The sequence below is a fragment of the Anastrepha ludens genome, chromosome 6, assembly GCF_028408465.1.
Source record: "Anastrepha ludens isolate Willacy chromosome 6, idAnaLude1.1, whole genome shotgun sequence".
NCBI classification, from domain to species: Eukaryota; Metazoa; Arthropoda; class Insecta; order Diptera; family Tephritidae; genus Anastrepha; species Anastrepha ludens.
Genome location: NC_071502.1, coordinates 111,741,381 through 111,766,369, shown reverse-complemented (window position 1 = coordinate 111,766,369; position 24,989 = coordinate 111,741,381). Strand labels below are relative to the sequence as shown.

Sequence of the window (24,989 nt, the reverse complement as noted above, 5' to 3'; positions counted from 1 at the left end):
AAAAAAAAAAAAAAAAAAAATTATCTTAATAAAAACATTTCTAGAAATAGATTCAGCCAGTCTCAAATATTCACCAAAGTCATGCCTTCACTCTGCCACCAGAAGGAAACCTCTGAATAAAGCGGTGACCCTGTGCAGAAGAAGAAAGTCGTTTTTCACTCAATTATTCTTTGCGCATCAAAAATCCAAAAATCAAATTCAAAAAGTAGGGTTAAGGCTATCAAACCGAACACTCTGGGATGTATGGAGCCGCTGAATACCGCCTCTTTGAATTTCCTATTTCAAATCGATACTTCTATGGGATGAAATTTTTGAGTTTTATCGCCAATTTTCTCAAAATCGTGACGTGATGGATAGTTTTGGGCCCCACAATCGTATCCAGCACGCAAAATTATCACGAAAACCAGTCTTACTATATAAAAACAAAAAATACTTAAGCCTTTGCTAATTATCTAAAATATTTTCCAGCTTATTGAATATCTATTTCGTTTTTTTTCTTCTGACTACTCCTTTGAGGATCATAGGGTCTCTGCAAGGCTTGTCCAATGTACGAGATTAGAAACTGTAGTCTTGGTATTGTCCCAGCTTGTATTTATGGAAGATAAGTGATGCAGGATGGATCTTTTCCAGGTGTTCTTGGGCCGGTCGCGGCCCAGTCTTGTGATGCTGTGGGGAGGTTTTCTTAAACCGTTTCTAAAGTTTGCATGAAATTTTATTTGGCAAATGAAACTTTTGCTGCAAAAATATGGAAAGTGTTTTTGTGTCGTTGGCCTTCTATGGGCAGATTAAATCATTAAAAAATTATTAAAATTAAATTAAATTCCTATTTAGCCATAATAAACTTTGATACACTAAACGTATGCCCCATATGAGAGACTTCTCCACATGCCCAAATAACACAATTCTTTGGCCTACCGTGAGAAGGTTTAGATGACCTTCTACCATGGCAGGGCCTTGTAAGACAACAAGATCACTATGATCAATCCTTAACATTAACACTTACTTGGTATTCATCCTTTCTTAGCATTCTTGTCATACGAATATTTTCATGTTTAACATAAAATAAATTATTTATCCACTCACCCCATCGCCATAGTTCAGGCCTTGCTCACTAGATGCTCCGCCCCCATGTAATTCAGCCTCAGCAACAACTGCTTTAACCTGTCCGGCTGCTCCACCACCCTGATACTGTACGGTCGGATGATGTATTACTTGTTCTACTAACAATTTCGTCTTCTGGCCACCCTCACCGCCACCTCCACCACCTTCGCCAGCTGCGCCACCTTTGACGCCATGATAATTGGGCGACAGTCCATACTCTACATATGAGTTCGGTAATGGCGCTTTCGGTTCAATTTTGATAGCAACATATTGCTTGGCTGCTGGTATGGCAATATGTTGCACCAAGCCATGGCCGGCGACGCCCCCACCACCATCACCACCGTTGTTGACCGGTTTTTGTTCACCTGAGGGAGCTTGCTCCACAATGGGTATATACTCCTTGGACTTAGCCATGCCGATTAGGCGGCCTTGAATGGCACCGCCATGAGCTTGCACTAGTTGTTGCTTTTGTTCGGCTACCTGTTGATGTTCAAGCGGAAAGACTATGGGTGCAGTGTTGGTATGTGCGCCATGATCTTCTCCAATGTACACCTTTTTGCGTTGCAACTTCAATTTATTCTGCATTTCCTTGGCCAGCAGGTACGTGAGTCCATGTATTTGATCTTCAGTCGATTTGCCAACCAACGTGGAGAGTTCTTTGAATTCGGGCAATTCTTTGAAGTTTTGTTTGGCGGCATCCACGGGACCGTGATATTCGATTTTGATTAGAGGTGCTTCTGCTGCCTTTTGCGACTGCGCCGCCACTTCATACTTGTATTGTTCGACGGGTTGGTGGACAGCAGCGCCATGACCAATAGCAACATACCCTCCATTTGCATGTCCGCCACCAGCATAGCCAGCTGCTGCATGCTGCTCAATCACTACCTGACCACTGCCATGACCACCTCCATATCTACCTCCATAACCTCCTCCATAACCACCTCCATGACCACCCTGCTCTCCTTGGCCACCCGCTTCACCCGCGGCAGCCTCTGGGAGTTTGTTTTCGTTAAGTAGTGGATCGGGTTTCGAGGGTCGGAAATGTACCGCTTTGATGGCGACTGCTACGGGGACTTCCTCTTCCACCGCTTGCGCTTCATCGGCAGCGTACGCGTGATGTACCTCTACCGGTGCCGCTTGATGAGCCGCACCACCCGCCTCCTGTACGACAATTGCATGACCTATGCCACCTCCTTCATGGCCAGCCGCTTCGCCTTCACCACCACCTTTTGCACCATAGGCATCAGCGACGGGGGCCACCTGAATTGCGTGCTGAGCTTGAGCTGCCTTGGCAGCATGTGCAGCTTGTGCGGCTTGCGCCTCAGCAACTGCGTGTACATTGTGACCGGCATAAGCTGCCTTTACTGCGTGTGTGGCTGCGGCATGTGCTGCAGCATGTTCCTCGGCAGCAAGTGCGGCATGTCCGCCGCCACCCCCATAGCCATGACCAACGGCTGCTGTGGCTACTGGCGTATATATGTAGCGTATCTTTTCAACTACTGGTACCGGATGGATTTGAACCTGCAGCTGTTCACCCTTCTGGAATGGCTGTATATATTTTATGTAAGAGGCTGGTGAGAGTTTTCCTGCGCCACCGACACTGTAGGTTGGCGGCAAAGCGAGCTTTGCACCGTACAGTGATTTCAATTGTCGATAGTCGACCATATGAGCTGGTATATATTTCACGTATGCTTTGCCACCTCCAGCACCACCACCAGCGCCATGATCCTTCATCAAATGAGTTATGATCTTTTGAACCTCCACAGGCAGCGCGCCAATGGACTTCTTCGCTTTAACGGCCGGTGCTTCTTTGTATACGAAATGACGCTTGCTTTCGCCACTACTTAAATCGGTTTCGTCCTCATCGACCTTCTCTTTGACAGGCGGCTCAACCGGATTAGCTGCTTTAGAGTCTATGCGTGCTTCGCGCTTGTGTACAACTGTAGTTTTATCTTCGCCGTTATATCGTTGGCTGTTCGTATGCAAGCGGCTTTGTCTTGCTAAATGCAACTGCTCCAATGTGGCAGTATCTGGTTCACGTGCATCTTCCAGCTCGAATCTTACCATTTGTGGGGTTGAGCGCTTCACGCGTTTACCTTTGCGCTTCATAAAGAACTTGCCAGTCTTGGGTCGGTAGTATTTACCCGGATTGAAGGTCGACAAGAGTGCCGGCAGTGGTTGAGTAGCGAGTGCCGCGGGAGCATTACGATACACGCGTATGACTGCGGGGGCTACTGTGCTCGTGGCGGTACTACTACGTAGCTTCTGTAACTCTAGATTACGCATACGCCGTATCAGCGCTTTCGTCTGTTCGTCGGGCTCGCGTGCTTCGGAGATATCGAATGGAATCAGTTTTACTTGAAAATTGAAAGCTTGCCTATTTGGTGTTACACTATCAGTGGCGCGTTTGGGACGCTTGCTGCGTGTAATTTTTGCGCGACTACCACGCGTAGGCCGAGTAGTAGCCGCTGTTGTCGTTATAGACTTCGTCTCCTCAGTAATCTCATCGCTGGCAGTTGCTTTTGCGGCTATGGTTTCTTTGTCATTCGTGATGTCCGTACCCGATATAGATGCAAGGCTTTCTTCGCGGCTACGATGTTGTCTTATAAATTCTTTAACTTCGGCACTGGGCTCAATAGCATCGCTGATTTCAAATTTAAATAATTGTGGCTCACTTGGCAATTTGCGCACTTCCTGAGAAATTGCCGCGCGTCGTTGACGTTCGCGTGAAGCGACCTCGTGGTGTTCATTGTAAGCCGTAATGTACGTGTCGTGTGTGGGATTTTCGATGAACCGCATGGAACGCTGATTTCGCGAGGCTATGTAACGACGCATGTCCTGTAGTGGGGGGAGAAAGAGAAAGAGAGAGAGAGAGAGAGAGTGAAAGCGGGTAATATGAATATTACAGGTGTTAAATTCTGTTGTAAATGTGAGCTCTTACCTCATAGTTCGCGAAAGCTTCCAAATCGGGCGTGATAAGCTCATGAGCGACGCAGGACGATAGCTGATAAACGAAAGAGAGAGAAAAAAATTGTTATACTGATTACAGCCAGTGACATATATAATAAGAAGGTGTACCAAAGATTTAGTAGTTCTGCATGTTAAAAATAGTCCAACATATTAATATAGGACTAATATATGTCGCACATAGAGTTTTCAAATACAACCCAACTTTTGTCAGCACCATCTTCATATTATTTAGAGCGTGCTATTTAGCACAATTTTTGAAAGAAAAACAATTTAGCTGATTTTGCAAGCTATTCAGCGCCCTACTTTTCGATTTGTGTACATTTCCCATAGTTTGAAGGTAAATGAGTCGTTAAATTTGTTAATTTAAATCATAAGGCCCTTATGCAATATAAACTAAGTGTGCTTGATAACCAAACAAGCGGTCCTTAAAGCTATTCAGCGGCTTATGTCATAATTCAGCAACCTCAATTTGGGTGCTTTAATGAATTTAATATATCATAAATCCAATAATTTAAATATAAATCTACCAGGAAAGCTTTTTCGAGTTAAGCTATAAATAATTTTCTAATTCAGCAATTAATAATATTTCTGAAATCAAGAATGCAAAATATATGAAGCTTATGCAGCTGACTTGCTCACAATTCCTATCCGGCAGTGGTTATAATATTTACTCATCATTGGGAAAATTTAGCTTAACATATCTAGAAAAACTTATAAAAGGGATACGATCCTATATTACATCGTAATTCAGCGCTATATATCTTAATTCAGAGTACTTTCTTAATAAGCTGATGTACAAAATTTTACAAAATTGCTATATTTATGACAATTCAGCTTAATTCAGCGCTTTGTATATTAATATAATGTTCATGTGTTACATTCGGTTTAAGTTTGTTATATATCAAATCTTCATTCAGCGATATATAAGATTATTCAGCGTGCTATTTAAGTAGTTTAACAGGCTTAGTTTTACTGAATGTATATAGTGATTACAATTCAGATTAATTCAGCGCCATATACATTTATTCAGCGCACTTCATTAATAACTGGAAAGGCTTATTTTGGCTGAAGAAACATATTAATTACAATTCTGCTTAATTCAGCGCTTTGCCATTAAATTTAATTTTATTCAGCATTTAATAACTGAATGTTCACGCCTAATTTCGGTTTAAGTTCTTTTTAGTGCGAGAGCCCATAGCATGGGGATCATATTAAATATTCTTTCAGCGCCATTTAAGTGTATTCAGCGCACTTAATTAATAACTGGACAGGCTTAAAAAATCGATAACAAACCAATTTAGGCTCGTCTACATTAATTTTGGGATATTCAGCGCGTCTTTTGACACCAAAATACTTTCACTTTCGTGAGTGCAAATAGCCGCCACCAGTGAGCAATGTAAATTACGAATGTGTATACCTATATACATAAAAAAAAAAGCTGAAGACACTGAAAAACATTGGATAATCTCGATGCTCCATAGAAATGCATTCGCAATGGAGCAGGCAATGAAAGCGATAAGGTGCACAAAGAAAAGAAGCCTGTGGCCGCTGTCGAAAACTTAAATTGGCCATCGATGTGGAAGAGAGCGACAAAAGAATGTAATTGAGCGAAAAAGTTTGAAGGCTTTGTTGACAACGAGGCTAAGTCTTTCAATAGTCATGGAGAGTAACGTAACTGGTTGCACACGCGCCACAGCTGCAGGCGCACAGGTTTGAAGAGCACCAAACCAGCTGGTAGCCGAAAATTAACAGTAGCAACATTGTGGCATTTGGCATGTGGCACATGCGGTTATGCGTATGGACTTATGTATGTTTATATGCCTTTTGATTGTGGTTTTACGTCATTTTGCTTTTTCATAACCGGAACCAGTTCGGACCAAACTGGGCTTAACCAGCTAAGAGTCATTAACTTGTAATGTTTTATTGGCCGATGTAATTGGCCTTACTGAGTTATGCAACTGGAAAAGGAGCTGCATTTTGCACAAAAAAGTGAATACAAATTATGGTTAATTTATTTTATATTAAAATAATATAAATTACTAAAAACTATTCAATTTTCCTTCAGTGAAATTGAAGACGTTTTTTGCTAAATATAAACTTTTTTAGTGGCTTTCATATAATAATTTTTTTTATTTTTTGTTTGTGAGCTCAAGGCGGGTTTAGCAGTAAAACAAGAAATTTAAATTATTGCTTTTATTTATTTGTTGATATTTCGATTTCGCTTAGAAGTCAGCTTTAGAAACGGCTGCGTTTTCGCTGCCAGCTGCCGGCTTCTACGAAATGAGCACCTTTGCAGTATTGTTGTTTTACATGAAGTATGAACTGTACGTTTTATTTTTTCTGTTTTTCAGATGAAGCCTCTCAATGACTTTAGGTTAGGTTAAGTTAGCGGCGAAGATTCGCAATGCCCCAGCAGCAATTACATGCCGAATTGTTCCAATTGCCCTCAGATAACTTTGTTGAAACCAACCAGTGCAGTTGATAAGGTCGAGAATGTTGTAGAGACTATGATTGAACATGAGCTGTAAATAATTTTACTCAAAGACTCCCAATATTCTACTCCATTTTATTATTAATGTTTGACAGGTTCCTGGTAGTTTCTATCTTCAGAATTTCTGCAGTAACCATTGCAAGCTATGCCCAGTAATAACTGAAGCGTGCCTCACCACGTTAAGTATCAGCTTTGCAAACAGATCTCACGTCGTCTAAATGTTATACACAGATCATATGGTATTTCCGCAGCCTGGCCTCATATGTAGCCTACGATCCCAATCGCTGAAGAAAGTTGAATTAAGAGGCAAATGCTTCTGTTCATAATTTCTTTTGGGGAATATATTCAATCTTCGCTTGAGATCATTAACGTACCTTCCCGACTAGTTCATCAATGACCTCATTTCCGCGGATCTCAATGACCAGTAAACTGAATTACCGACTACCGAAAGGTTATTCGAAAGATATCTACCAGTCTCAATTTCATTGTGCAAGGTTAATAAAAGAGCGAACATCTAAAAAAAATCCGACTCGCTCGTAGTAACTGTAAGATGGCTTTGAGATCAATTTTATACTCAGTTGCGACCTTAATGTGCTGGCGAATGCTGATTATGGCTCTCATCTGGTAAGTTGAATACCAGAGAAGGCACATTGCCTTGAAGCTTTGAATCCTGAGTTAATGACATAAATTTTGAATTTTGAATTAGTATTCAATTCTTTCAAACACAACAACTCCGCTGGTAACCGCACCACTTAATCTATGTTATAACTTGCAAATATGTAAGTAGGCAATTGCTTAGGAAAAATTGTGAGATAACGGGAACCGTCCTTGTTGGATTCCACTACGCATCCGGAATGACTCGGAGCCAAGGTGAAGAAACATTGATTGCCTTTCTCCTACATGCCTTAGAAACCCTTTTCTTTGACTGGTTTATCGTCGACCTCCTTTCCGAACATCCTTCAATGACCAGAAAATCAAATTAGCGACTACTGAAAGCCTTGATTACTTATATAAAGGTTGATCAGATTGGAGTTACTTTTTCCAATAGGGCTTTTTGACAGACCACGCGTGACTATTGTTAAACCAAATACATAGTTTCTTCAGTATTCTTTGATATTTGGAAATGAAAAGATTTAAGCCTAACAACATTTACAAATCGTACAAATAGATTACGAAAATTGACGCTCCGTGAAAAGTGTTCATCGCGCGCTCATTCCAAGTTTTGATGTGCAGTGATGAGACCCATTTTTGGCTTAATGCCTACGTCAATAAGCGGTATTGCGATATACGGAATGAAAAAAAAACCCGGGGCCATTACATCCATTGAAAAAATGAAGAGATTTTTCATGGCAGAACTACACACGGAGGCTTGCCACTGCCTGACGAGGGGTGACCGCTATTAGAAAAATGTTTCTCTTAATTTTCGTGTTTCACCGAGATTCGAACCTACGTTCTCTCTGTGAATTCCGAATGGTAATCACGCACCAACCCATTCGGCTACGGCGACTCCTCATAAAAATATCTGCCGTTCGGAGTCGGCTTCAAACTGAAGGTCCCTCCATTTGTGGAACAACATCAAGACGCATACCAAAAATAGGAGGAGGAGCTCGGCCAAACTCCCAAAAAGGGTGTACGCGCCAATTATATATATATACCTTTAAAAAATAAATCTCATGAATGTTTCACGAAAATAAGAAAGATAGCCTAATCAATTTAAATTTTCGTTGTTTTATTTCAATCTAAAATTCGATACCTCTAAATTGATCATCCTTTAAAAGTGGCGCTTAGACTCTTTGTCGTCTCCTATTTTGGATGTGTGTCTTGATGTTTTTGCACAAATGGAGGGATCCACAGCGACAGCAGAAGAGTTTTTGTGAGTAGCTTTTTAATGGCGGGAATGAATTTTGAGGTTTCTTGTTGCCTGACGAGAACTATGATTTCAGCTATGAATCCAGATGGACTCTGAGCCAGCGCGTAGAAATGCTTGCTTTTTCTCTTCGAAGTCCTTTTTGAAAATCATAAAGCGCCTTTGTAGAACGACTAATATCTCATCCTTAATTGTTAACAGATAAAAAAATTCAAAAAAAAAATCTTAAAGCAAGTAATTGGCAAAAAGCTTGCATGAAAAATTTAAAAAAGCGACAAAGAGAATAAAAACTGAAATGCATCGCAATAATCATTATCAACAAACTCTCAGCTGCTGGGCCAAATAGAGGCCAAAGGAACTATTCACTTTATGGCAAATTATAAAGACCTTTGCAAGGCATCAAATTAGCGTGCGTAGATGTATGAGTGCCCGATACACACAAAAGTTAAGGAACAATGCAGCACGCAAGGTCTTTATGAGTGTATTCACTAACATACATACATATGCATATTCAGCCACCTGTGTGTGTGTGAGAGTAGAACAAATGCGTGTTGTCAAACAATTAGTGAAGTTAGTGGCCCAGTTTCCTTTGCCCTTTATGCTTTTTTCGGAAATAAAGGAGTAGGTATATATGCGGATGCATACATGCCTCTTATATAAACTTATGTATGTATGTATGTATGTATGTATGTATATACGTAATTGAGCAGCGCTTGTTATATCCATGACCGCCATTGACTTTTGAGTACCTTGCCGTGAAACTCTTTCGCAGTTACGAGTATACTTATACACATAACTACCATACATATATATACCTATGTATGCAGCTGTGCATGTGCTTGTACGTAATCGCAAGGGTCCCAGCAGTTAACAATGAAAACCGTTTCTATAGAACTAGTTTCGCACTGTTTGATTTTCACTCATTGCCAGGCTAGTGCAAAATGACTGAAATCAACACCAACTTCAATTTGATTTGTATTTCGACTGACTACAGAGTGTGACAGGATGAAAGCCACATAATGGAGCCCAAAAATCATCCTCTCACCCTCCAATACAGCGGTCTCGTGAGCTCGTCATGCTTGATAATTGTTTTGGTTGAACTGAATTGTATTGTGAAGGTGCGGCAAAGCTATATTTTTTGAATCTGATAAAAAATTAGATCCAGCAAGAAGTTGTGAACATTTTGTTGCTTTATTTAAACAATGAAATTTACATAGTTAGGCTTATTATTACATAGTTTTGTTCAATATGCTTTGCTCATTTTGAAAACAGTTTCCATATTCAGCGTTTGACAAACCCCCCGTCCCCATTGGTGAAAAACTTGACTAGGTTACCTTAACAAGCGTTTTTTGAGACCAGCTTTGTAGCGCTAAGGAAATTTTCCAAATCGTTGGATAAACGATAATCGCTTGGTGTCAAATTTGGACTAAACGGTGAAAGCGGTGCAGCCACTCATCTAAGGTATGCCCCCACAAGTTGACTTCGCCACAAAAGCTGATTATTTTTTGGTTTGAATTTCAAAGCGCTCTGCTTCTTTGTTGTTGCCTTATTTATTAGTTTACATTCTCATAGAAATTTGCAAATTACACAAGCAAAATACAAAAATGCCATTATTGTTGTTGCTCTAGCTAAGTCACCTTCTATGAATTCACTTTACTGCCATCCGAGTTCTTCAAATTTTTGGCGCGTAGTTAAAGATTTGTGCAGCTTACAGTTATCTTGATGGAACATTACACCATTTCTACTATATTTTGCTCGCTTCAATCTGACCAGTTGTTCATAGTAGAAATCCATATTAAGGCTCGATGGGCGCAGTTTATTCTCTTCCAATCCCATCAAGCGCTCCGCAAAACCTTTTAGGTTATTAAACCGGGCTTGACGATGCTTTGGTCAGGTTTACTTTGACTTGATTACGACCTTTTCAGTTTTCGTTCTCGTTTGGACTCAATTTTTCATCGCCAGTTACACTTGACTTTCAAATTGGGCCGACTTCGTTAAGTTTCAGCAAAGTTCGGTTCAAAAGGTGCTTTTGTCTAGCGCACTAATATTCATATATTGAGTTCTTGCTTGAGACTACTCTTAAGCAAACGGTTCCAAACGATTTTCTGGCTAATCTTCAACTCCAAGCTGCTTATCCTTGAAGAAATCGTAGGAACAGCGAACGAAAGATGGAGTAATGAAGCCACCTGCTAAATCGCCCGTCAATTGTGGCCGACTCTTAATGCTAAGCGCACAGAATCTCTGCTAAGCCAAAATAAACACGGTCTTAGTACATTGATCTCAGCTAATGCCTAATAGGTAGGTAGGCACGCCCAAATGATGGTGTGCAAACACATGACTTCTGTAGAAGTTGCCTAGATGAGGAGGAGGAAGAGACAATCTCGCACCTGATTTGCCATTGTCCTGCTCTAACCAGATGTGGGCTTACTCTTCTAGGTAGTCAGTTAATTTAATGAGTTGGAAGATCTCAGTTCTGCAGCATTCAGAGATGTTTTAAAATTTCTAAAAAGCACACTGGTTTTGGAAGAGATGAGGACAAGTTCCCCACGCGGCATCCCAATGAGCTATGAGTCTGAGTGTGTCCCACAGGACAACCGCTTCAACTTAACCTAATTTAACTCTTGGGAAACGGCAGGGACATGTAAACAGTTAACACGAGGGACCGACTTCTTGACGTCTATGATATTCGGCCAAGGACTGTTGGTCCAGCAGAATTCCGCATGTACATCTGCAAAATGTTCATGCTGCTACAACAACAACCACAACGTATTCACTATATCAGATCACACTATACTTCGATAAAGGGTAATATTTTATCTCAAAAAAAAAACTTCCTTGAAAGCTTTGTGTTTTGTCGGACCAGTTGAGTATTGTGGCGTTCCAAATAGTTGCAAGAAAATATTGTACAAAATTTGGTACATTCTTCAATACCACTGCGGCCAAGGTGCAGACGGTAATAATTAATTGTGCTGCTGAGGAATCGAATACAGTGCCGAATTCGATAGCAAAGCGTTGCCTAAGACGATGACGTTCTGGTAGCCCATTCGTCGAAATCGTTGATAAAATCATGGAAATGGTCGTGTTGGAATCATTTATTTCATTGCTCATGAGTTAGAGATAAATCAGAAAACTCCTTGGAAACCATTAGTATAAAGATAAGCCCAAGTGGTTATTTTATGCTTGAAATGAAGCGAACAAATGTTGGGCTACCGTAGCCGAATAGGTTTGTACGTGACTACCATTCGGAAGTGCGTATGATCAAATTTCCGTGCATGCAACACCAATATGAGAGAAAAAGTTGTTTTAAAACGGTCGACCCTTGGCATGCAATGGTAAGCCTCCGCGTGAGCTTCAGCCTTGAAAAAGCAGCCCATTAAAACCATTAACCGCAGGCACAAATAGGAAGAGGAGTTTGGCAAAGTAGCCAAAGAAGGGCGGAAGCACCAATTATATAAATGTATATGTATAAGAATGTAATATTATGCGGTTTATTATTTTAAAAGTTTTTAATTCCGCAATCGTCTAAATTGTCACCCATTCAGAAAGTAACCCAAAGTTCTTCCTAAAACATAGTTACAGAAAATTGTGCGTTGAAAGTATTGAGCCCATATGGAGTAGTAAGCAGCTCCATCCCCAAATATTTTATTCTATCCTACTTCGGAACCGTTTCCCTCAGTCATGGCTGAGATTGGCTGTACTCAGTCGCTGGTCTGCCACTTGTGGCCTCCGAGTTAACTCTGACAAAACGGAGCTGGTGCTATTTACCAGAAAATATAAACCTCCTCCCTTTCGGCTTCCCAAATCAAACAACTACGTTCTCCCTCTCTCATCGGAAGTTAGGTATCTTGGAATGATAGTTGACTCCAAACTCCATTGGAAGCTACACATTGAAAATCGGGTAAAGAAGGTAGCCTTCTACTCCTGCAAATCTATGTTCGGTAAAAAATGGGAACTCAAGCGACAGGTCGTGTTGTGGATGTACAACGCAGTGGTTTTGCCAGTTTTAACGTATGGATGCCTGGTTTGGTGAGAAGCTCTTCGGAAGGGCTATAATATCACTAAACTGGGGAGGGTGCAAAAGACTGCATGCATTGACATCACCGGAGCATGTAAAACTTGCCCCAGTGCTGCCCTAAATGTCCTTCTGCACTCACTTCCCATCGAATTTTCCGTCATTTCCATCGCAGCTCAAAGTGCATTCAGGTTAAATGAGGTTGGCCTCAGGAGACAATCTCTCAAGTGACATGGTAGCATTTTCGGGCAGTTAACACCGTATTTCTCCGAACTTCGAACAGATCTCTCTATCCGGAAACTAGAGTTTGAGGGTCGTGCTAGAGCAATCTTTCCAAATAAGCAGGACTGGATCGAGGGGGAAATCTGCACCGAAGCTTGCACCTCTGCCTTCAGTGACGGTTCCAAGATGGAATCGAGAGTCGGAGCAGGGGTTTTCTCTAAATCAGCCAATTTATTTATCTCCTTTAAACTGCCGAACACTGCTAGTGTTTTTCAAGCAGAAGTCTTTGCGATCTTGCAGACACGCAAAATGCTTAAGGAACACGGGAGCGAGGTAGATATTGACATTTTCTCCGATAGTCAAGCCGCGATTAAGGCTCTGACGACACCATGGTGCAGAACGAAATTAATAAACTCATGTAAAGAAAAGATTAAATCTCTTGGGTGTGCATGCAACGTTTCTCTGATCTGGGTTCCAGGACATAAGAGCATAGAGGGAAAAGATTGCTGATGAGCTTGCCAGGAAGGGGACTGAATTGGCCTCAGAGACCTCCTACCCGGTCATCGGCATCCCCTTGACTGTTGTTAAAGGGTGAACTGCGCAAATTATTTCTCAGGAAAGCGCAGAAAAGATGGAGTTCCATTTCTTCATGTGGTATTTCGAAAACCCCTTGGCCCCAATACGATATACGAAGGACTCAGAAAGTTCTTAGGACTCCTCGCCATTCAATTTCCAAACTCGTAGCTGTGTAGCCGGGCTTGGCAGCTAGAAGACTAAGGTCACTGGGAGCTCCTTTCTTCGACAACCTGGGGCAGTGCGCCTACCTAAATCCAATCAATCTTCTCCATTATATCAACAGCTCTCGCTGGCTGTAGATATCTCATAATGGTATCAAAACGGTGCTTTAGTGCTACTTTAGGAGTGCCAGACCTGCACTTCAACCATTTCACCTACCTACCATCCGACTTCCTAAATAGTCCAATTCACTACTTGGTATGCTTCTGCATATTTGTATTTGTAAATTTTCGCCTGAAAAGTTTTAGCGGCACGCTTTTTGCCAATTTCCTACACATTTTTTTCCAAACTGCTGCTCTTTAAATTTGTTTGAATTCTAGTTTTGTTGATTTTTTTTCACTGCTTTTGTATGCAACGTGAATTTGCCACTTTTTCTGTATCTTGTTTTATATTTGCCTCAGAGTTCTGTAAAATTTCACTTTGTTCACACTTTCTTATTGCAACAAACAATAATTGCAATGAAAATAAAATTTCACACCAATGGCAAGGAGAGCGCATACGCTGCAAAAATACACAAACACACACGCACACACACATACATAAACGAGTGGGCAATGTTTTGCATGCATGTTGCATAATGAATGTTGTGGCTGTGAAAAACGCGCGGAAGGAAAAAAATTATAAAAGTAAAATTGTGCGCGTAAAAGTTTATAATAATTGGACAACAAAAGTGTAGCTAAAATTTGAAATAAAAGAAAGTATTTGTTGAAAAGGAGAGGAAAAATATGTAACGATGGCACTGAAAGCGCGTTTCAATCTACACATTTGCAGGGAAGCGCCTTTGTTGATTTGAACATGTGGCATCCACAATGGCTGCACATTCACATTGAAAGGTGGGAATTTGAAGTTTGTTTTAACGTTTTTATATTTCAATTGTTTAGAGTTATTTAATTTAATTTAATTGATATTTTTATTTCGTATTTTGTTTTTAAAGGGAATTTAGTTTCCAAAAAGTTTCCCATAGCATTTGAATTTTTTATTATCTCATAATTGCAAATAACTTGAAAATAAAAGCGAATTTCGCACATTAAAGCAAATTTCTTTGAGCGTAAAATATTAATAAAAATATAATTCTACAAATCGTTAACATAATTTTAAGGCGACCATCATTTCGTTTAACCTTTAGTTGTAGGCCAGGCGTATCGGGGATCTTCTGAGAATTCATGCATTTATTTCATCAACGTTTCGCGCTACAGCACTGTGTGAGCTTTGGCCAGCTGAATGAAATGTCTCTCCATTTCACCCGATTTTTGGTTGTTTCCTTTCAGTTTTTGTACTTTGAGTTCCCTCATTTCTTCACGCCAAGTTCGTCTATCCGTTTTGATTTCGATCTACCTTTTGCTTTCGTCGTAAATGTTTTAACGTCAATTGTTTTTCGTTGAGCTCTCGTTGAATCCATTCTAGTGATATGGTTTAGACAGCTGACTCTTTTGAACTTTGAGGAAATGCACAACATTCGTTCCTTTTAGGTACTTGGTTTTTTAGTTAGCTGGTCCAGTTCACGGCCATCCACCTTTGAAGTCTTTAACTGCTACGAAGATTTTTCTCAAAATTTTTCTTTGAAATATTTGAAACTTGGCTTTGTCCTTTCCACTTAATGTCCACGACTCTGATTAGCAGTTGGTTGGGCTATGGATTTACATATGATAATTCTGCACGGTCTATGTTTTTTTTTGGCCGGCGCAGCGAGCAAGTACAGCACTCAGGCAACACTGTAACAGTCCATTGTACTGGTTCCGTTTTTAATTTTCTTTAAATCTACCTGAGCTCCGAAGAAATCTGAGTAGATCTTGTGGTACCAAGGAGCCAAGGTGGTCGCATCTTAACACACCAGTGCCAAAGACCTCAAACCTGATTCGAGCGAAGGCGGGGCAGATGCACTGGAAGTGGTCCGCTGTCTCATCCTAGTCTCTACATGCTAGGCAGAGTGCATTGTCTGATATGTTTACCTTTTCTATGTGCTTCGCCCTTAGAAAGTGGCCTATCATCAGTCCAACCAGCTGCCTACAGTCCCTTCTGCTTACTGAGAGGAGGATCTGCCACAGTCGGTCGGTCATGACAGGTAACATCAGTTTTGTCCATCCGCAGCCTTTCTCGGCCTGCTCGGCGAGCTTTATTAAAATGTCAATGGCTTATCACATCTTTATAGATTAAGATTACAATTCAGAGAGATTATAAAATTAATAATGGAATTTCCAATGACTTTATGTAACTCTAGTTTTGGAAAATCTCTAAGCAATGACATATTTAGAATGTTATATTTTTTACTAATAGCGCCTTGAATTCAAAAAGCGATCTATTGATAGGTTAATCTAAAGCGTACTTTTTGTTTTGTTAAGCAAATTTTCATAATTTGTTTTTTATAAAATTAGTGCAGCAGCAGTATTTCTAAATTTCGTGCAAATTAATTAAAGTGTAATTTCAAAGAGGTGCTGCTGCAAAATTTTTTTTTCAAAAAATCAAAATATTAAAAAGAAAATAGCAAAAAGGGTTTAAAGAAAAGATCTAAAATAATTTTTTGTTGTAAATTCAGTGGTCTTTAACTTTCCGTTGGGCCCCCAGGTCTGGCCAGAATAGTTTTTTCGACTTTGGACGTGAAATTCAAATACTCGTATTTCTATTGTAGCTAAGGATTTGAGCTTCCAGGTAGCTTTCTTAAATTAAATTTTCTATCGATTTATGGATATAATTTTTTTTAAAAAGCATCCTCGTACAGAACAAAAAAGGCCAGACCCGGGTGCCCAACCGAAGGTTTTGAAAAAGGCATCAAAAAAAAGGTTAAAGAAGCGCTGCTGCAAATTTTTTATCGAAAAAATAGTTGAAAAGATTGCAAAAAAAAATCTGAAATAATTTTTTGCTTCAAATTCAGTGGTTTAAAAAAAAAATTGTTTGTGATTGATAAAAAAATCATTGAAGAAAGATTTTTTTTTAATTTCATATGAATAATTTACGAATTAATCTATATGATTTTTTTAAGAAATGCAGCTGCAACAATATTTTTTAACAAAAAAAAAAATAAAAATTAAATAAAAGAAAAATTTCTAAGGAAAAATTTAAATAAATTTACATGAGTTTGACGAGATAAAAATTGGTAACAAAGTAATTGAAGGAGGGCTTAATTTATTATTATGACTTTTTGTAGAAAATGCGGCTGCAATAATGTTTTATCAGAAAAAAAAATTTAAGAAAAATTTTAAAGAACAATAAAAAAAAAGTTTTAAAGAAAAAAAAAAATGAAAACAGGGAACATTTTCTAAGGAAACATTTTTACAGTCAGACTCATGTAGACTGTGATAAATATTAGTAACAAAGTGATTGAAGGGTGGTTTAATTGAGTTACATATTTTTTTTTAGGAAATACCGGCTGCAATAATGTTTTTACAACAAAAAATTAAAGTAAGATTTTAAATATGACAGATTATATATATGAGAAAAGAAATCAAAAACAAAGTTTTAAATAAAATTAAAAAAAATTGAAATTTTTTTTTTTAATTTTAAAATTTTAAATATTTTAGTTTTGCAACATTGTATTAAATAAATGTTAAATAAAAATATAAAAAAAAAATTTTATAATTTTAATTTTTTAAATTAAAAAAAAATTTTAAGAAATTTTATTTGTTTTTAATTTAAATAAGGGTTAAATAAAAATGAAAAAGGGAATCTAAAAAAATTTTGAATAAAATTAAAAAAAAAATTTTTAATATAAATATATTTTTTTTTTCCATGTGTCTTAAACTAAACTTATATACTCCCTGACTGCGACGAATATTGGTAACAAAACGAGTTTAAGACTTGTTTAAGAACTTAATGAAACGTAGCTCTAATAATATTTTTATTAAAACAATTTTTTTTTTCAGTTTTTCTTAGAAAAAGTGAACTTTTGTAGCTGTGGAAAACCGGCGATTATACTCGGATTCAGCGGTCATTTTGCATATTTAAGAAAAAAAACTGCAATGGTTGAGGACCAATTTTCTATCGTGTATATGTAAAATTGGCACCTGAAAAATAATAAAACCACAAAACAAAAATAAAGATAAACAATGCACTGATCTTTAGCACTCAACGCTTTATTAACTTCCATCATCACTTCAATTCACTTCATTTAGTTGACTTGACTTTCAGACTTTGTCGCTCCTCTTTTTTGGGCATTTGGGCAGGATCCTACTCCATTTTACGGTGTGCCTCTTGATGGTTTTCCAAAAATGGGGAGACCTATAGTTGAATGCCGCCTGCGAAAGGTAGAGAAGCGCGTGACAGAAAAACTCTTCGAGATTTGGCATGGCCTGTCGCGGAGCGACGGCTATTGGAAATAACTGTTTCCATTATTTGTCGTTTCATGCCCGGAGTTTCGAACCTTCCAAATGGTAGTCACGTAACAACCCCTTCCACTAAGTGAGCCACCTTCAAGATTACTCCTCTTATTACCAGGCGGATAAGCAGATCTTAGTATTCGTATTTGTATACCATTAAATGTCTACTGCGCCCGTCTATCAAAATTTTAATAAGTCACCGGTCTATTCATCACCAGATTCATTAGTCACATCAAGTATTCAACTGTCATTGCAATATTTCAAAATTAATAGGCTTTTGTCAACAAATGATTTGCAGAATATGCGACAGTCCAAAGCGAAAAAAAATAAATTAAATGAAAATAATTTTTTAAGAGGCACTCTGCGAGTTTTGTAGCTGTTTTAGGAAAATATCAGTGTGCCAAAAATATTTCAATACGTGTAATTGCATGTGTATATGTATGTGTGTATATATGAATATAAGCGAGCCCGATGCTATTAGTAGTGATTTATGGCGGCAATTGTAAGTGGCAATTGCCGCGAAAATGCCGTTGGCAATGGACAATTGTGTGCCATGCAATATTAATTTTAGGCGCAACATATTTTTCCGAAACGTTTAAGAGGGGCATAGGAAAATAAAAAAGCGAATAAATTTTTGAAAAAAAAGACTATAGCGAAGGTATTAAAATATGAGAGAAAATGAAGGAAAATGAAAAAAGTGGCAAAAAATTAATACTTGAAAATAAGCGGCAAAGAGGCAAAAGCAACATAAACTAAATTAACAGCAAAGTGGAAACAAAAATAAATTTAAATTGAGAAAAAAAAATGCCACTCATTTGCAAATGAAGTTTAAGCAGCAAAGAAATACAGCAGTGAGGAAGATGCAACTTCCGCCAAACAAGAAAGAAAATAAGAAAAAAAACAACAACAAAAACAGCAAATTCACAATAGCGTGGCAAATAGATGCAAATTGCAACAAAAAAGCGGTTGAGTAAAAAAAGTAGGAAACTGTAGAAAATGTAAATGTAAACAAATAAAGCGGCGAAAATATACAACAACAATGAATGCATGAATGTATGAATATATAAATGACCAAATGAATGACTGCATAAATGAGTCGAATTGCACGGAATGCGGTGGAGCGACGAAAAGTGTGAAAAGTCAAGTCAACTAAGTGAAGTGAATTGAAGTGATGATGGAAGTTAATAAGGCGTTGAGTGATAAGGATCTGTGCATTTTTATTTTTGTTGTTGTGTTGTTGTTTCATTTATTCATTTCTTTTTTTTGCATTTGCAAATTGCAGACAAAATGTGGCAGCTGAGTGTGAAAATATTGCAATAACAATAAAGTATGGCAAGAAGTGGGTGGTAGCTTGAGTGAAGATGGCACGCCATATTCCTCACTGTCAATGATGCGAATGAGCCGCGGCAAGGCGTGTGCAAAAAATATTGGTTTTCCGTACCTCGATTTTTGAAACTCTTAACAAGTCAAATCCTTCGTTGGGGTAATCCAATACTGTCTAAGGAATTTTAAAATGAATATAGAGAGTAATTGAGAAATATCGAGGGTGAAATTTGATTATCCAAACTTAAGCAAGAATAATAGTAGTGCACCCTCTTACCCAGTTGTTATTCTTATTAGGCACCTGCGACCAAAAGAGATCTGTTTTGCAAAGCCTGTTGAGGAACCCTCTATTTTAAGGCCTTTTACAAATTTTAACACATTCTGGGGTTTATTTTGTTATAATTTATGGGTTTACGGGTAGTTAGAATTATCAAGAAGTTGAATTTTTTTTGTGCGTTTTCTTAAAGTCCAATATCTTGAAAGTATTGTGTCAAAATCTGAAGTGCATCCGACAATAAAGGGTGGTTTTTTAAGAGCTATAGCAAAGTTTTTCAAAAAACACACGTAAAATTCAGAAAAATCCAAGAAATTTTTATTTAAATCGATAGTACAGTCCATATAATTCAATGTTTGAAGTTTATTTCATGCAAATGTTGACCGCGACTGCGCTTCAAATGGTCCATCCGCTTAGTCCAATTTTGGCATACTCCTTCCAATGTTTCGGCCGGTATCTCACATATATGGTAAATGCTATAATGTTGTCTTCCCATGCGTTAATTGAAGCAGGCTTGTCTGAATAGACATGAGCTTTAACATAGCCCCACAAAAAATAATCTAAAGGCGTTATATCGCACGATCTGGGTGGCCAATTGACAGGACCCGAACGTGAAATAAAATGTTCACTGAACTCGCCTCTCAACAAGTCCATTGTTACGTGTGCTATGTGGCATGTGGCACCGTCTTGCTGAAGCCAAATGTCGTGCAAGTCAAGCTCTTGCATTTTGGGCACAAAAAGTTGGATATCATTTCACGGTAGCGCCCACCATTACGATTCGCCGCATCTTTGAAGAAGTACGGTCCAATGATACCTCCAGCCCATAAACTGCACCAAACTGTGACCTTTTCTGAATACATTGGTAGCTCTTGCAATTCTTCTGGCTGATCTTCACTCCAAAATCGACAATTATGCTTATTTACGTACCCATTGATCCACAAATGAGTGGATCTTCGGCCAACTTTCCAAGAGCCCATTCACCAAAAATTCTGCGTTGCGGTAGGTCGTTCGGCTTCAATTCTTACACCAGCTGTATTTTGAAAGGCTTCACACCTAAATCCTTTCGCAAAACTTTCCACGTTGTTAAGTAACAGAGGCCCAATTGCTGCGAACGGCGACGAATCGATAATTGATGGTCATCATTAACACTGGCCGATACAGCTGCGATATTTTCTTCAGTTTGCAGTCTACGTAAACGTGTGGGTGTTTTGATGTCCAATAATGTAAATTTGGTTCTAAATTTAGTCACAACAGCTCGAATAGCCGCTTCAGTGGGTCGATTAAACTGACCATAAAATGGAAGAAGCGCGCGATAAACTTTCCTAACATTTTTATAATAAAATTCATTATTTGCAAGCATTGTTCGTTTGTAAGACGATTCATGGTTAAATTATAGACCAAACTGAAGATGTTTGACAGTGAAATAAAACACGAAACGTGCATCAGCTGTTTAAACCAACTGGTTAAAAAGATAATAGCTAAAAATTCACCCGTTACTTTTCGAGTTATTCAACAATTAACAAAGGGCACTCGGGCGCTCCGGAACGTTCGAGAGCAAGTAGCTGGCAGCAGCTGCAAGCAACCGACTTCTAACGATAGCACTCGAGAAGGTATATAGAATATACGTAGGCAACAGCAAATCGTTATTTTGGAAGCTGCTATGACGGCTGAAGGACTATTATACGGCCCAAGAATAGATGTCAAAGTGTAAGTCATTTAATAATTTGTATAACTTACATAAACCGAGAGCAAACATTTTTTTCTCAAAAATTTTTTTGAACTGTTGATCACTGTAACTTTAAAACCGCTTGGTAGTTTTCGATGAAATCTATACATTTTTTTCAAAATGTAGATTTTTTTAATAATTAATTGTCGGTTTTTTCTCGAAATCTGAAAGATATTTCCTGAGGCCACTATTTTGTTAATGTTGAAAAAAAGTTTCGATCGTGCACAAGACTATTAATAAAATTAATTTCTCTTGTCCGATATATTTTAGATGAATCTCCAAGGACTTGTGATGATCACCGCAAGGGACTTCTAGAGAAACGGGCTCCACACAAACAGCGATAACTTTTACAATTATTATTACTGTTTTTTGAAATTTTGCTTTAGTCAAGTCCAAACCTGATGTATTAATGCTATGTTTTTATTTTTGTAAAATAAAGCAATTGACTGGCAAAAAAAAAAGATTGAAAATCATCATTTTTCGAATGAGAGTTTCTAAATCCAAAATTATAAATCCAATGTCAAATCCTATTTGTGTTGTGCGTCTTGATGTTGTTCCACAAATGGAGGGCCCTACAATTTCAAGCCGACTTCGAACGGCTGATATTTTTATGAGGAGCTTTTTCATGGCAGAAATACACTCGGAGGTTTACCATTGCCTGCCGAGTGGTGATCGCTATTAGAAAAAACGTTTTCTACATTTTGGTCATTCAGCCAGATTCAAACCTACGTTCTCTCTGAACTCCGAATGGTAGTCACGCACTAACCCATTCGGCTACGGCTGCCGAGACATACTAATATTGTGCCATTCTTAATAGGACTATGAATAAGTTCGTGCGGTTTTACAACAGATGGCGTAACTTGATTATTATTCCATCGATCCACATTTCCAAACATTCATTGGAGAGCTACTGTCGTAAGGCACAAACGTCAGTATAAGTTTTTTATTTGAAGCGTAAACAACAATATTTTTACCACACTTGAAAATGTCGAATTTCGTGCCAAATAATGTGTTTTTGCGGGGAATTCTTCTTCATTATTTTAATATGAAGAAAAAAGCAGCCGAAAGTCATCGTATCTTGGTGGAAGTTTATGGTGAGCATGCTCTATCTGAGCGAACGTGCCAGAAGTGGTTTGCACGCTTTAAAAGTGGTGATTTTGGCTTGGAAGACGAAGAACGCGAGGGTGCGCCGCCAAAGTTCATGGATACCGAATTGGAGGAATTGCTCGATCAAGATCCGGCTCAAACGCAAGAAGAGGTTGCAAAAACTTTGGGAGTTGATCAATCAACCATTTCCAAACGTTTAAAAGCCATGGGAATGATCCGAAAGGTAGGCCATTGGGTGCCGTATGAATTGAAGCCAAGAGACGTTGAACGCCGTTTTATGGCATGCGAACAACTGCTTCAACGGCACAAAAGAAAGGGTTTTTTGCATCGAATTGTGACTGGCGATGAAAAGTGGGTCCATTACGACAATCCAAAACGTCGGGCAACGTATGGATACCCTGGCCATGCTTCAACATCGACGTCGGCGCAGAATATTCATGGCCTGAAGGTTATGCTGTGTATCTGGTGGGACCAGCTGGGTGTTGTGTATTATGAGCTACTGAAACCGAATGAAACGATTACGGGGGATGTCTACCGACGACAATTGATGCGTTTGAGCCGAGCACTGCGAGAAAAACGGCCGCAATACGCCGATAGACACGACAAAGTTATTTTGCAACATGACAATGCTCGGCCACATGTTGCACAAGTGGTCAAAACATACTTAGAAACGCTCAAATGGGATGTCCTACCCCACCCGCCGTATAGTCCAGACCTTGCGCCATCCGATTACTATCTCTTCCGATCGATGCAACATGGCCTGGCTGACCAGCACTTCCGTAATTACGATGAAGTCAAAAAATGGATCGATTCGTGGATTGCGGCAAAACCGACCGAATTTTTCACAAAGGGAATCCGTGAATTGCCAGAAAGATGGGAAAAAGTAGTAGTAAGCGATGGACAATATTTTGAATATTAAATTTGTAACCATTTTACGTCAATAAAGTTTCAAATTTCGAAAAAAAACCGCACGAACTTATTCATAGTCCTATTACCAAATTATAAAAGTGTAAAAAATGACGGTAGCTGCCTGTTTCATAAAAATTGTAAATGAGAAAGTTAAATTAAAAAGTCGAGAAATCTAGTTTTACTTGCTATTAAATTTCTTCTGAAAAAAAATAATTTTTTTTTCTGAAGAAAAGATTTTTTTTACTTATTTCTTGTGAAAAAAATTATTGCTTTTATTTATTTTCTTCTGAAAACAATAAAATGTTTTTTTTTTCTGAAAGTCCAGAAATACAATTTTTCTTGATATTAAATATCTTAGGGTAAAACAACATAAATGAAAATATCTGTTGAATATCTTGCTTTTAAATTTTTTCTAAAAAAAAAATATTATTAGTTTTGTTTCTGAAACGGTTTTTTACTTATTTTCTTCTGAAAACAAAAAAAAAATAATAATTTTTTTTCTTCTGAGTTGCTGGAAATCTTACAATTAAATTTCTTCTGAAAAATAAAACAAATATGTATTTAATTTTTTTCTGAAAAAATACAAATTTTTTTACTTAATTTTTTCTGAAAGAAAAAAATTTAAATGAGAATATCTGTTGAATATCTTGCTATTGCTTATAAAAAAATTGTTTTATCATTTTTATTTTTTTTTCTGAAAATTTGTTTTTTTAGGTACTTAATTTTTTTCCGAAAAAAAAAATTATTATTTATTATTTATTTTCTTCTGAAAGTTTAATTATAATAATAATAAAAATAATTTTTCTTGCTATTAAATACCTTCAGAAAAAAATGAAAAAATTGCTTGTTATTGAATATCTTGGTATTAAATTTCTTCTGAAAAAAAAAATTATATTATATAAAATATATAACATTATTTTTTTATTATTGTCTGTTTTTGTGTAAAAAATTTTCTATTATTTATTTTCGTCCGAATAAAAATATTTTTCAATTATTTTCTTCTGAAGACAAAAAAAATTATTTGTTTATTTTCTTCTGAAGAAAACTATTTTTATTTTATTTTATTTATTTTCTTGTGAGAAAAGTTTGCTTAACTTTCTCTTTTATCATTTTTACGAAACAGACAGCTCCCCTAATTTTTGAAACTTTTATAAAATTTTTTCTTCTTTTCACGATGAAGCGCAGATAAAGGGCGAGACTCTTATAAAATAAAGTAAAAAGTCAAAATGCTGAGGTGTTATCTCTTGCAACGGGTTATGTATCTAAAATGAATTGAAACGAACTTTTTTCCCCTGCGTTATAACTATATTGAAATTTTTAATCATCGTTATATAAACTAAAATACAGCAGACTGCCTCTTCTCACAGTGTAAAATTCATTACAACCTTTTATAAAATTTGCATTCACTACTTACCACTGTCAAGGTGATGGTAGCGGCGACTAGTGCCACCAACTTGAGAGTCAGCAACATTTTTCTTTCGTTTTGTGGCAAGTTGCACTGCAATTAGGCGAGTCGATGCAGACGCAGTAGATGGAGCAGACGAAAAACGACAGTTGCAGTTAAGTCAAAGTGGTTATTACTTGGCCTTTTGGCTAATTTGCTTTTATTGCTTTAACTGTTTGTTTTTTTGTGTTTTTGTTTTGTTTATTTGCTGCTTTTTGTAAAACACGTCTGCTTATGCTGGTTGCTGTTGTTGTTCTTATTGTTATACGCACGAGTTGTTCACACTTTATGCTGAGCACGAGACAAGTTCAAAGCCATTGTACGCAAACGTTTGGCAGGTATTACAGCAACAGCACTAGTCACAACATGAGCTTTCATGCGTGCGAGTATTTAACGGATTTTCAGTTGAATTTCTTATTGCGCAATGTTAAATTTTTC

General features: G+C 37.9%; 1 protein-coding gene across 1 annotated transcript in view; it reads right to left on the bottom strand.

Annotated features, from left to right (window-relative positions):
* The window catches only part of LOC128867238 (uncharacterized), a 98,550-nt gene extending 73,972 nt beyond the window's left edge, over positions 1-24,578 (bottom strand). Inside the window, exons 1-3 of the mRNA XM_054108340.1 lie at positions 24,522-24,578; positions 4,043-4,105; positions 1,084-3,939 (exon numbers count right to left, since the gene is read on the bottom strand). Coding sequence (XP_053964315.1) covers positions 1,084-3,939; positions 4,043-4,105; positions 24,522-24,578 — 2,976 coding nt within the window. The remainder of the gene's footprint in view (positions 1-1,083; positions 3,940-4,042; positions 4,106-24,521) is intronic.
* Positions 24,579-24,989: the final 411 nt, after the last annotated feature.